The sequence below is a fragment of the Ursus americanus genome, chromosome 10, assembly GCF_024610735.1.
Source record: "Ursus americanus isolate L20-20 chromosome 10, mUrsAme1.1.p, whole genome shotgun sequence".
NCBI lineage: Eukaryota > Metazoa > Chordata > Mammalia > Carnivora > Ursidae > Ursus > Ursus americanus.
In genome coordinates, this window is record NC_142136.1 from 50,840,690 (window position 1) to 50,852,865 (window position 12,176).

The window sequence follows — 12,176 nt, forward strand, 5'->3', positions numbered from 1 at the left end:
ACCCAGGGGCCCCTATAGTTTAGTTTTTGATCAGAACTTTACCAGGAGCTATTTATAACTTCAGAAAATTATTATGTCACTGGTGGCCATACTATTCACTCCTGTATCATCTGGCATTTGAGGCTGGTGCATTAATGGAGATTTTATGTTAGATGCAATCGTCTCTTTCTTTTGTTATGTCTGCCATTGTAGTCATGACATCTTGAGGTGCACATTATCTTATTATGTTACTCTTTTAAAACGTCTCGTTATATTACACTTAGAATATTATATTATTATTTTACCATCTTTAGAATTCATTTCATTAAGGTTTTCACAGAATATAAAACTCAAACATAATTGTCTATGTCGACCACAAAATAGACCACGCACACACGGTCTTTGTGTGATAATTTCTCTCTATATAAGCATGGGGCCCTTGTTCAAGAGTGTTATCTCTTTATTTAACTTGTGTCAGTCCCACTTAAAACACCTTTTCCCACAGGTATGACCTACTAAAATAGGACCTTACTTACAATACTTCTGTACAGACACCCAGGAAGGCATAGACGGCCAGAGCTTGAATAGTAACAAAATGGATAAGGAAACGTGTCAAAGAAGAATTTTCTATTTGGGGGGTAGAGTTGACAGACGTTAAGAGAGGTGTGGAGGGGCACCTGGCTGGCTTAGTCAGTGGAGCCTGTGACTCTTGATCTTGGGGTTGTAGGTTTGAGTCCCATGTTCGGTGTAGAGATTACTGAAAAATAAAATCTTTTAAAAAGAGAGAGAGAGCGATGAGAACGAAGTGGTGTGAAAACTCTCTTGACCCCCACCTTAGTCTGTTCAGGCTCCCATAAGAAAAATACCATACACTAGACGGTTTAGACAACAAATTCAATTCTCAGAGTTCTGGAGGCTGGGAAATCCCAATCAGGGCACCAGCTGATTTCAGTGTCTGGTGAGGGCTTGCTTCCAGGTTCATCGATGGCCATGATCTTGCTGTGTCCTCATGTGGCAGAAGGAACTTTCTGGGGTCTATTTTATAAGGGCACAAATCCTTAAGGCCCTACCTCCTCATACCAGCAAATTGGGGGTTAGGATTTCAATTTTGGGAGAACACACAAGCATTCAGTCCATAACGACAAATGTCATTCCTATTCCTTAGAAGAGAAATTAAGGGGTTATGTTGGGACAAGAGGAGGAGAAGCTAGAGATTCTTCTGGAATTTTTGAAGACATCTGTAAAAGATGAGTCATCACTGACATTTCCATTTCACTATATCAGGCTTTTCACCACACCTATTTCGATGGCCAAAAAAAGTCAGCATGTGAAAATGTGCGTTTATCAGATAAATCAGGCAGTAACCGATTTTTCAAAAATTCTTAGCTTTACAAAATGGCTCATTGAGTGACTATTAAATTTGTGCTCTCCTTCAGACATTAAAGTAGTAGTCCATCCGAGCAGCTTCAACTTGTGGCACACAGGTGTTTCTGAAATTGTGGGTGAAATCTTAGAGCCCCGTGCGTGTGCGTGTGTGTGTGTGTGTGTGTGCGTGATTCTAAAAGAGAAATGACTTTTGTTTGAACTATACAGGAAGCATGAAACGAACAATTCCACAGCCTTAAGACATTAGACTACAGACCTCCTTCGAAAGTTAACTAGATAAGAGATTTTTCAGCTTAAAGTTTATTTTAATGAAATAATTTTTTTCAAAGCCAAGGTCACGGAACTTTTGGTTTTTAACATCTGGAGACTGGGTTATTGGATTGCAGTTAAGTCTCCATGGCTTTACTGATTTTTCATAAGTGTTGGGTAGCACCTACCTACTATCTGCCAGGTTATATGACTAAGTGTCCGTTAGATATAAGCGTTTCTAAGCCCTTTTTTGACAGAGGGGAGAGTTTATCCCTTGTCCGGGAGATTGTGAAGAAAATAAAATTAAAATTTTGTACTTAATTTTAACAGGTTCTTAATCATAACTCTCTCATCGTAACTTTCTTATATCTGTTCCTAACTTCAAATTACTAGTCTAGTTGAACATCAACATTGAACATAATAAATATTATGATTTCAGAGAACGATCGCTTGTTTATTCACTTAGCATATACAGTATTTTGAGATTTTTGGACCCCCACATGTTTTTCTCTGAAGCATGCTTTCATAATATGATTATATTTTCTAGAGCTGTTGTAAATTAATCATTTTTTTGTTATGCTCCTTCTTTTTTAAGAAGTGTTTGTTTAACTAGCCGTATATAAACAGAAGTTTATTTTGAGGATTGACTTTCATGTGAATAACTGCCTTCTAGTTAAATATTTTAAATCCCATCTCTTAGAAGAAAGTAAGCTAGCCTCAATGTTTTTTTACTTTTTTTTTTTAAGAATTTAAAATTAACTGTGTAGCATAAAGAAGTTTGTAAATGCATGAAGATAAGGATTGTATCTTCTCCCTCTTTCTATTCCTCCACAGCCTCACACATAGCAGATTAATCCATCCTTACGCAAGATTTAAAGAACATAAAGTGATATAGGAAAAAAACCCAGCTGAACTATTTGCTTTGAAAATGACTATGTAAGGGTCATCTCTAAATTAGCAATCAGGATACACAGACATTTTCCTGTCCTCTTCCCATATCTCCCCAACCCCTCACCCAGGGAGCGCACCCGAGGGCACGTACACCTTTGTGCATCGTATCTGCTGTTTTTATATGTGTGAGAAGAAGCACACATATAATGCTGGAAAAACGTGAAATCATATCCAGCCACTGGGCCCTTTGTTCTCATTCTTTCATTCTTTTAAAATACAAAGTGATCTGTCATACTGTTTTACATTTAGCTCAAAGTTGTTCAGTGCAGGATTTACAGAGGCCCTAAGGTGTCGGCCAGTGTGTTAGATGGTGTGGGATGCCGTCTTTGCTCTTAGAAGCTCACGGCGTGGCTGGACCACACACACGTAAACCGACGCTCTCTGGTGTCATAGATGCTGTTACACAGAGGGTAAGGCACCTCAGAGGGACAAAGGTGGGGTCAGTTGCTTCTTCCTTAGGGTCAGGGAAGCCAGGGGCAGTGGCCCTGGATCCGAGTTGAGATGAAGAGGAGTTTTCAAGATGGGCCAGTTGAGTGGAGGCCATTTGGGGCCGAGGGAGGAGCGTGGGCAGGGACAGGCGACGAGGTTGGAAAGATGATGCAGGGTCTTCTACGGTACATTTGGAAGTTGGGCCTTTCTGCTGCAGGTGGAAAAGAATTAAGCTGTGGCATAACATAAGCAGTTTTTCATTTTGGAAAATCACTCTCATAACCACGTGGGGAATGAAGTAGGTTATTGATGCTTCCCTTAGACAGTGCTTAGAGAACATAAATAGACCAGACATGAAGTTCTCTTCCTCATTGCCTTAAACAGAACTTTACAAAAATCCCAATACATTCTCTTCTAGAACAAATGATTTGTTCTTTGGGTAGGTTATATTTTTACAGTTATTTCAGTACTTTGTGTTTGAGTTTAAGAATCACGACTCTCTCCTCGGGGTGACCCTGGGTGCCCCAGGAACGTGGGCAATGCCGTTCCCCAGTCACTCTTCCTATACCTCTTTCCCTTGGTCTCTCGCATCTAGGTGCCCAAGCCAACAGCTTAGACTTTTCCTTGGTCCTTCTCCTCTCTCTCGCTCTTGATGCCTGTCAGTAAGTCGAGTAGATTCTGCCTCCAAAATAACATCTCAGATTGCTCTACTTCTCTCCATCTCAGGGACGCCACAGCCTGCACTCGAGCCCCTGCCGTCTCTCCCTTGGACATTTCCCTGTTCTCGCTGTCCTGCTTCAAACATGTCACTGGCTTTTTGCACTTACAACAAAAAGCGAGCTCCCCATCGTGGCCGCATCTCCTGGCTCTTATCTCCCTCGACCCCCTCTCTTGACACTCTCCTTCTGCTCCAGCTGTTATTTGCCCTCACAGTGGCCTGCAAACACTTACTCTCGTCTTCCAAGAAGCTCTTAGAATTGGGTGCCTGGCAAATACTCCCTGAACTTAATAGCATAATGATATCATCATAATAACACTTTCTGCCATTTATTGAATGTTTTCTGTAACCCAGACAGTGTGCTAAGTGCTCTCCGGCCATTATAGTATAATTAAATTAGATGCAACAAGCTTGTGAAGTTGGTATGATTATTCCTGTATTTCAGGAGAGGAAACTGGGACAGCTTGCCGAAGCAACTTGCCCAGCTTCCTATTTTCGGTGTGTGGTGGAGCCTGGCTTGAAGTCTGTCTGTCTGACTCCAAATCGAGCTCTTTGGTACGAAGTTGCAAAAATATTTTGTTACCGTTAAAAATTTACAATTCCTGGAAGGCAGTCTCAGAGCAAGCTATGGAGAGAATCTCTCATTGACAGTGAAAGTAAATGTTAATAATACTCGACTACCTTACTGGTGACAACACATTTTTCTCCATGTTTTATGTCTTGTTGATAATCAAAGACGGTGTAGTGTAGAAATTGGGAGTAAACTCTGGAGTCAAACAGACATGAGTTTTACCTCAGTGCCTGCTATTCATTCATACAGATCTGAATTTCATGTGTGCTGGATAACATTTTTGGCACTTGAGATCCATCAGTGGGCAGTCTGGTGGCACGGATTGAAAATTTTGGTTCTATGAGCTGTTTCTGTCCTGGAGGCTCACCATTGCATTACTGCTCCTTTACGAATTCAGTGTAAATGTGACCCCTCTTGGACCCCATCCCAAGGGGATCTATGTGCGTCAGTCCCATGACAGGTCTCCTAAGGACAATCTCAAGAGGAAGACTGTAGGTTTAGTTTGCTATAAGTGTCATTGTCTTCTTCCTTCCTTTCTTCTTCCCTTCCAATTAAAATGAAACATTGAATTGAACTTTATTAGACATAATAAACTCAGGCAAATTCTATTCTAATAGGGGTAGCACAGTAAACATAATAAATATGCAAATTACATTATACATTAGAAGAGGAAAGTAAGTACTTTGTGTGAGGGAATAAATAAGATGAGGGAAGATATGGAGAGCACGTTGTGGTAAGAAGTCAGTGAGGTGGGTCTCACTGAGAAGGTCAAAGACTTGAAGGAGGGGAGGGAGTTGGTCAGACGGATATCTGAGGGAAGAGCAGCCCAGGAGGAGAGAGTAGGTGGCGTCCAGACCTAGGAGGAGCATGCCGGGCCAGTTAAAAGCAAAACACCATGGGGGCGCCTGGGTAGCGCAATCGTTAAGCGTCTGCCTTTGGCTCAGGGTGTGATCCCGGCGTTCCGGGATCGAGTCCCACATCGGGCTCCTCCCTGGGAGCCTGCTTCTTCCTCTCCCACTCCCCTGCTGTGTTCCCTCTCTCGCTGGCTGTCTCTCTGTCACATAAATAAACAAAATCTTAAAAAAAAAAAAAAAAAGCAAAACACCATGGTGAACAGCGGGGACAAAGGGAGGGAGAGATACTGCATGAGGCCAGGGGTTCTAAGTATTTTGTTGATGTTAACGAAATGAACTTCATACATGAAGCACTCAGCACAGGGTCTGGCCCAGAATCACACAGCCCCTACCTACCTTCTCCAGCCACATCTGCTGCTCCCTCGCTGCAAAGCCTACCCTGCATTTATAACTGGAAGTTCTTTGAAGATTCCCCAAATATGCATGCTGTTTTAAACCTTTCTACTTTTGCACACACCTAAAATAGGCTTCTCCATCCCTTGTCATTCTGATAAACTCCTTTCAGACCCACCGCAGGCTCTCCTCTAGGAAGACTTCTTTGCCTCGCTCTGAAGGAGCTGATGCTTCCCTCCCTGGACCACCACGCACACTGCTTTGACTACGTTTGCGACAATAATACATAGCTAATGATAGCATTTAATAAGCACTTACTATATGCCATGCAGTAAGTCCGTTATATGTTTTTAATGTATTCCTTACAACAACCCTATAAGGTATGTCACAGCGTCATCCCCATTTTCCAGATGAATAATAAAGGCGTGAGGAAGTTCAAAAACTTGCCTAACATCATCCAGCCATTTCATGGTGGCATCAAGAGGTAAACAGAAGGTTTCTGGCTCCAGAGCCCATGCTTTTAATCATTACATTATATTGCCCCTCTATGTTTCCCACCGTTCTCGAATACTTCTTATATACAAGGCAATGTGTACATCACACCAAATCGTAAGTACTAGTTTGGTGCCTGTGCCTCCCATATTATTTGTGACTACTTGGAGAGCAGGAAAGCATGTCAGATTTACCTTTGTTCATGAGTCCTTGCGCATGTCCTCCCTTGGTTGGACAGAAAGGAGAAGATACTCTCTTGTGTAATTTCTAGGACCTGGGAAATAATATTTAAAATGTAAATGATAGTATGTCAAAATTAATTCTGAATTTTCTTTGGTTCTGAATTTCATTTTAATCATGTTGTGGTGCTTCTGTTTCTCCCCAGACCAGTATTAAAGAGGGGCAACTATTGAAGCAAACCAGTTCCTTCCAAAGGTGGAAAAAGCGTTACTTCAAGCTTCGAGGCCGTACACTTTATTATGCAAAGGACTCGAAGGTAATTTGGAAGAATGTGACTTGCAAGCACTTGAGGTTGCGGATGGATTAAAACTTTTAGTTCTATGAACGTTTTGGCTTGGTGCTCACTAGAGCCTTGCCGTTCTTCTGTGAATTCCGTATGCGTGTGATCCGTCTCGGACCAAATCCCAAGGGGGTCTATTTAAGTCAGTTTCGTGGCATGTCCATGGAGGACAATCTTATGGGAAGATTCTGGTATAGTTTTCTTTCTCCCTTTACTCCTTCCTTACAATGAAAGTAAAACATTAAATGTAACCTTATTAAATGTAATAAGCTGAAAATTTTTGGTCCCCCCCTTTCTTGCTACCTTTTACCTTATGCAAGTTTCCCTGACTATGACAGAGAGCGTTGCTCAAGTTGCTAAGAATCTCCTCTGGTTTCAGATAGGAGCTTGTATCCCACTTCCAGCACAGTCCACTGGAGTGGCTGCAGGCAGCTCGTGTTGTTTTGAGGAGGCTTCAGTGAGATAATACACATGGTGCCTGACTCAAAACGATCGCTCAGTTATGCTAGCAGTTAAGAATAAAAGACATAGTGAAATAAAATCAAGGCTTTATTTTTTTATTTATTTTTTTAAAGATGTCATTTATTTATTTGACAGAGAGAGAGACACAGTGAGAGAGGGAACACAAGCAGGGGGAGTGGGAGAGGGAGAAGCAGGCTTCCCGCTGAACAGGGAGCCCGATGCGGGGCTCAATCCCAGGACCCTGGGATCATGACCTAAGCCGAAGGTAGACGCTTAACGACTGAGCCACCCAGGTGCCCCTAAAATCAAGGCTTTAAATAATTTTTATATAACAGTTGAAGAAAATAAGAATGATGTGGTTTGGGGGGAAAAATATTAGTAATGATGAGCTTCCATTTAAAACTGATATCTTAGTGTTCCTTCAAAAGTAAATATTAAGATCTCTGGCTACTGTGTCAGTTGAATAATGGATAATTTCCATATTAAAAAATGTATGTCCCTGGTATAATTAGTAGAGTTATACACTGGGAGGTAAAATCAAATATGCAAACAAACGTAATTCTTAGTTTATGCTGCTGTACAAGTAATAACCAAATAATCTCATTTAAAAGTCGTTATGTTCAGGGTTGTCCCTGACCTGGCTCCATGCTGCTTTTCCACATTCATCTCTAGGCAGCACTGACTACTTGGTAGCCCCAGCCCTGCCCCATGTTTACAATCCGCAGACGACCTTTCCCTCTGTCTCCACTTGATGCAATTCCCTGTTTTAAGATCCCCTCAAAGAGTCTTTATTCCAACATTTACAAGAGTAAGAGTTTAAATGTTTTCTGCGGGAGAAATTATCTGTGACCTTCCATAACATTCTGTAGTATTTCTTCTCTTGCATTGACCATCTTACATTACAATTGGTCGTTATCTGTTTCTTCTCCTGTGCTAGATTAAAAATTCTTTCTGGTTGGGGAACAAGTCTAATAGATTGGTTGGAGTGAAGTGGATTTGCATACGCCCTAGGGATCTTGGGGGTGGTGGTGGAAGCTATCAGACTAAGGGCCCCTTTTCTTTCTTTCTTTTGTTTTTTGTAAATTTAATTTTATTTATTTTCTATTAATTTTTATTTAAATTCAATTTAGTTAACGTATGCTGTGTTATCACTTTTAGAGGTAGAATTTAGTGATTTCATCAGTTGCATATAACACCCAATGGTCATTACGTCAAGTGCCCTCCTTAACACCCATCACCCAAGTAGCCCATCCCCCACCCACCTCCCCTGTAGTGACCGTCAGTTTGTTTCCTATAGTTAAAAGACTCTTATGGTTTGTCTCCCTGTTTTCATCTTATTTTATTTTTCCTTCCCTTCCCCTATGTTCATCTGTTTTGTTTCTTAAGTTCCACATATGAGTGAAATCATATGGTATTTGTCTTTCTCTGACTTATTTCACTTAGCATAGTACCTTCTAGTTCCATCCATGTCATTGCAAATGGCAAGATTTCGTTCTTTTTGATGGCTGAGTAATATTCCATTGTTTTTACATATATATTTATTTATATAATAAGTATATATTTATAAATATATATTTTATATATTATAATTATACATATTATTAATTATATATATTATATATAGTATATGTAATATATATTATATACATTACATAATATTATATATATATATAATTATATATATATATAATTATATATAATATATAATATATAGTTAGATAATTATATAATTAATATATTTATATAATAATATATTGCATATAATATAAATTATAAATATATAAATATATTTATATTTTTATATAAATATATACTTATGTATAAATATATATATAAATTACAAATATATATAAAGATATATTCTTTATCCATTCATTTGTCACTGGACATCTAGGCTCTTTCCATAGTTAGGCTCTTGTGGACACTGCTGCTGTAAACATTGGGATGCATGTGGAGGTGCTTTGTTAAACCTGCCTTGCTGCAAAAACATTGAATGAGTGCGAACAATGACCAAATGACTGAGAGTGGGAAGGATACGTTATTTAGTAGAATTTCCTAATCTCTAAATTGAACATTGTTAAAGATTCCATTTCTGTGAACTTTTTGATTGAAACCACTTTAAAAGAAATACCATTTTATATTTGCAGAGCACATTCACCTTCTCATTCAATCCCATTTACGGATGAAGAAAATGAGTTTCAGAAAGTGTAGTAACTCACCGTGATCCGAGCCAGTCCTAGTGCTCATTTCTCACTTAGCAAATGTGGGAATGATGATGTTGCTCTGCCTTCCTGGCAAAGTTGTTTCAGGCTGTTCGCCTGTCAAGACGTAGTACTCTGTGTGTGTGTGTGTGTGTGTGTGTGTGTACACGTGCGTGCATGCATGTGCACGACACACTGAGTAGGTTCCCCATAAATTTTGCTTCTAGAGAGCACAGAGCATTTTACATTTAAACTCTGCACCATGGGGTTCTTTAAAGACCTTTTCAGTTTGGGATTTATGAGTTAGTTGTACTTTGTAGTTTTACTCTTCCTAAGAAGATATTGCAGGAATCACTAATGACTTTTTCTTCATTTTCTATTCCTAATTCCTGACATAGTTTCATAGTCATGACTTCCTAGCAAAAAAATACACACACACACACACACACACACACACACACATAGACGAGCATTGAGTTTGGTTTTCATTTAATGTGTTTGTGTTCTTTTTCATTAACAGTCTCTGATATTCGATGAAGTTGACCTCTCAGATGCCAGTGTAGCTGAAGCAAGCACAAAAAATGCAAACAACAGTTTCACGGTATGGTTCTATTCTGCTGACTTCCTTCTCAAAAGTTATAGAATGACCTTTCCTAAGCACGTACAGAGTATCCTCTTCAGTTACCAACTGTGTGTCAACTTAAGCGTGTTGGAGTTCCTGCCAACACAATAAACATGATAAATAAGTTGTATACCCAGTACTGTTCGTGATTGTTTGGGTCAAGAAACCAATGTATTAAAAGTATTTTTTTTAAGTATTTACAATGTTTTCCATTTTAGGCCTTTTAATTTTAGTGCTTTAAAATTGTCACCTCTTTTAAATTTAATACTTCAACCAATTCCATTGCTTCGGAGTATTCAAAAAGTCTGTTTCTTACCTTCAGTCTTAAAAATAATGTTTTCCCTTATCTTCTACTTTTACTCTGTTGCTGTGGTTCAGGCAGCTGCTATAGTCCAGGTCTTCATTTATTCTCACTTAGGTAATTCATTTGATAGCCACTTAAGAGGTGTCCTCTGTTCCAGTTCATTCTTTTCCAATTACAAATCACGTTGCTGGAAAAGACCTCACTGGCTCACTGTTGCTTGTCAAGTGACATCTGCAGCCCCATCCTCAAGTTTTGTAAAATCATACCTCGGCATTCTAGTGTGACTGAGACTGTTTGTCCTTAGGCATCCCACCGGTCCGGAATTTCTGCCTATGCCTGGGCTTTTCCCATTCCCCCCTGACTTGACTGATTTCTCCTCCATCAAAAGCTGTTGAAATTCTACCAGTTCTTCAAAGCTTATCTCAGATATCTCGTTCTTCTTCTACTTCTTTCGTTCAAAAAATTATGATTTGAATACCCACCATGTGCTAGGCACTTGTGCTAAGCACAAGAGATTCAGAGGTGAATAAATATATTGGTATTTTCCCCAGAACATTCACAATAGAGTTCAGTAAAGTTCCTCCAGGGTAGTTTTTATAACTACATATTCCTAGGTCCTATGTTGTTGCCCCCATCCACACTCCCAACCCCTGTTCGAGAAGCTGGCACTGCTGACAGTTGTGTGCTGTGTCTGTCTCCCAGGCTTGCCAGGGCAGGGAAGACAGACAGATAAACAAATACAGAGCAGTGCCATGATAGAGGTAGGCGCTGGTGGGGGTGAGGACGGGGTGGGGGCGGAAGCAAATGCACTTAGATGTAGCCATATGGATTTACAGGCACGTGAGATAATCCACGGTATAAACGTTCCTGCCCCTCCCACCTCCCCAGGGAGAGTTGAGTTTGAGAAGAGGAAAGCCAAGAATAGAATCCTGGGAAAATGTTAAAATTCAAAGTTTGACCAATAAAGACAGAGCATTCTGAAGTATAGAAGAAGTCTTAGGAGGTGATGATGTTAGGAAACGCCTGTGGAAGATAGTTTTAGGACGGAAGTCATTAAACACCAACTACTATAGAGAGATCAAGTCAGAGAAGAAATGAGAAGCGTCTGTGGAATTTGTTGACTTGGAGGTCATTGGATCACATTGATGGGAATGACTTCAGGGGAGGGGGTGGCATGCATTAGGCTGCACTGTGGAGTAGGTGGAAGGCGGAGAAGCCGGGGTGGATTGCTTTTTTGAAAAGCTTGGCTGTTAGAAGAAGGAGAATAAGTATAATGTTCAGGCTTTAATGAGTTTTGTTGTTGCTGTTGTTCTTTGGCTTGTTTTTAAAATGGGTTTTGAGTGCGCCTATATGAAGAGAGGAAAGAATTGTTGGACTGGAAAGTTGAAGAGTCAGGAGAGGGGAGAATGGATGGAGCATGGGAGCCAGAGCCCATTTAGAGATTAGCATTGACTGGGAGACGGAAAGTTTATGGAGGTAGGTGTGTGCAGCAAGTTCGTTTATTCCAAACCCAAATACTACTGTTCTCTCAATGAAATTGAAGCCGAAGTCATCTGCTATGAGTCAGACTTGGGTTTGGAGTAACTCCTGTAGAAAATGAGAGTTGAAACTGATCAGGGACCTGGAGAAGATTATGAGGTAGTAAATACTGTCTAGCAAAGATGGAGATCAAGTTTAGTAATGTATCTAATTCCTATGCCTTTCACATTTTCTTTAAGATGGGGAAAGAGAACAACAACTAAATTGATCCAGGGTTGATGGTCAATAGGGCATATTGGACAGAAAGAGAAAGGCATTGTTGGATCGAGGGATCAATAAGTCATCCATCTTACCCTCTGTGCTCTCAGTTCTTGAGAATAAAACACAGGGAGTGAGGGACAGCTTATTTGTTGCTGAAGAGGATCCAACAACCCGTAAATTTAGAGCTTCTTATAAATTATTGGAGACCTAATCAGAGCTTCTGATAAATTGTTGCTTCTTCTTCCTTCCTCCCAAATGAAGGTGGGGTAGGATGATGAACCACTTGCCTTCCCTAGGGAGTGAAG

General features: G+C 40.2%; 1 protein-coding gene across 6 annotated transcripts in view; it reads left to right on the top strand.

The window, feature by feature from the left end:
* Positions 1-12,176, top strand: part of DGKH (diacylglycerol kinase eta) — a 173,796-nt gene that overhangs the window by 69,094 nt on the left and 92,526 nt on the right. For all 6 annotated transcript variants that reach the window (XR_015725943.1, XM_087865120.1, XM_045811125.2 and 3 more), the window contains exons 3-4: positions 6,408-6,518; positions 9,726-9,806. Coding sequence is in view for 5 of the 6 variants with exons in the window: in XM_087865120.1 (XP_087721246.1) it covers positions 6,408-6,518; positions 9,726-9,806 (192 nt within the window). In the remaining variant the exon portion in view is untranslated. The remainder of the gene's footprint in view (positions 1-6,407; positions 6,519-9,725; positions 9,807-12,176) is intronic.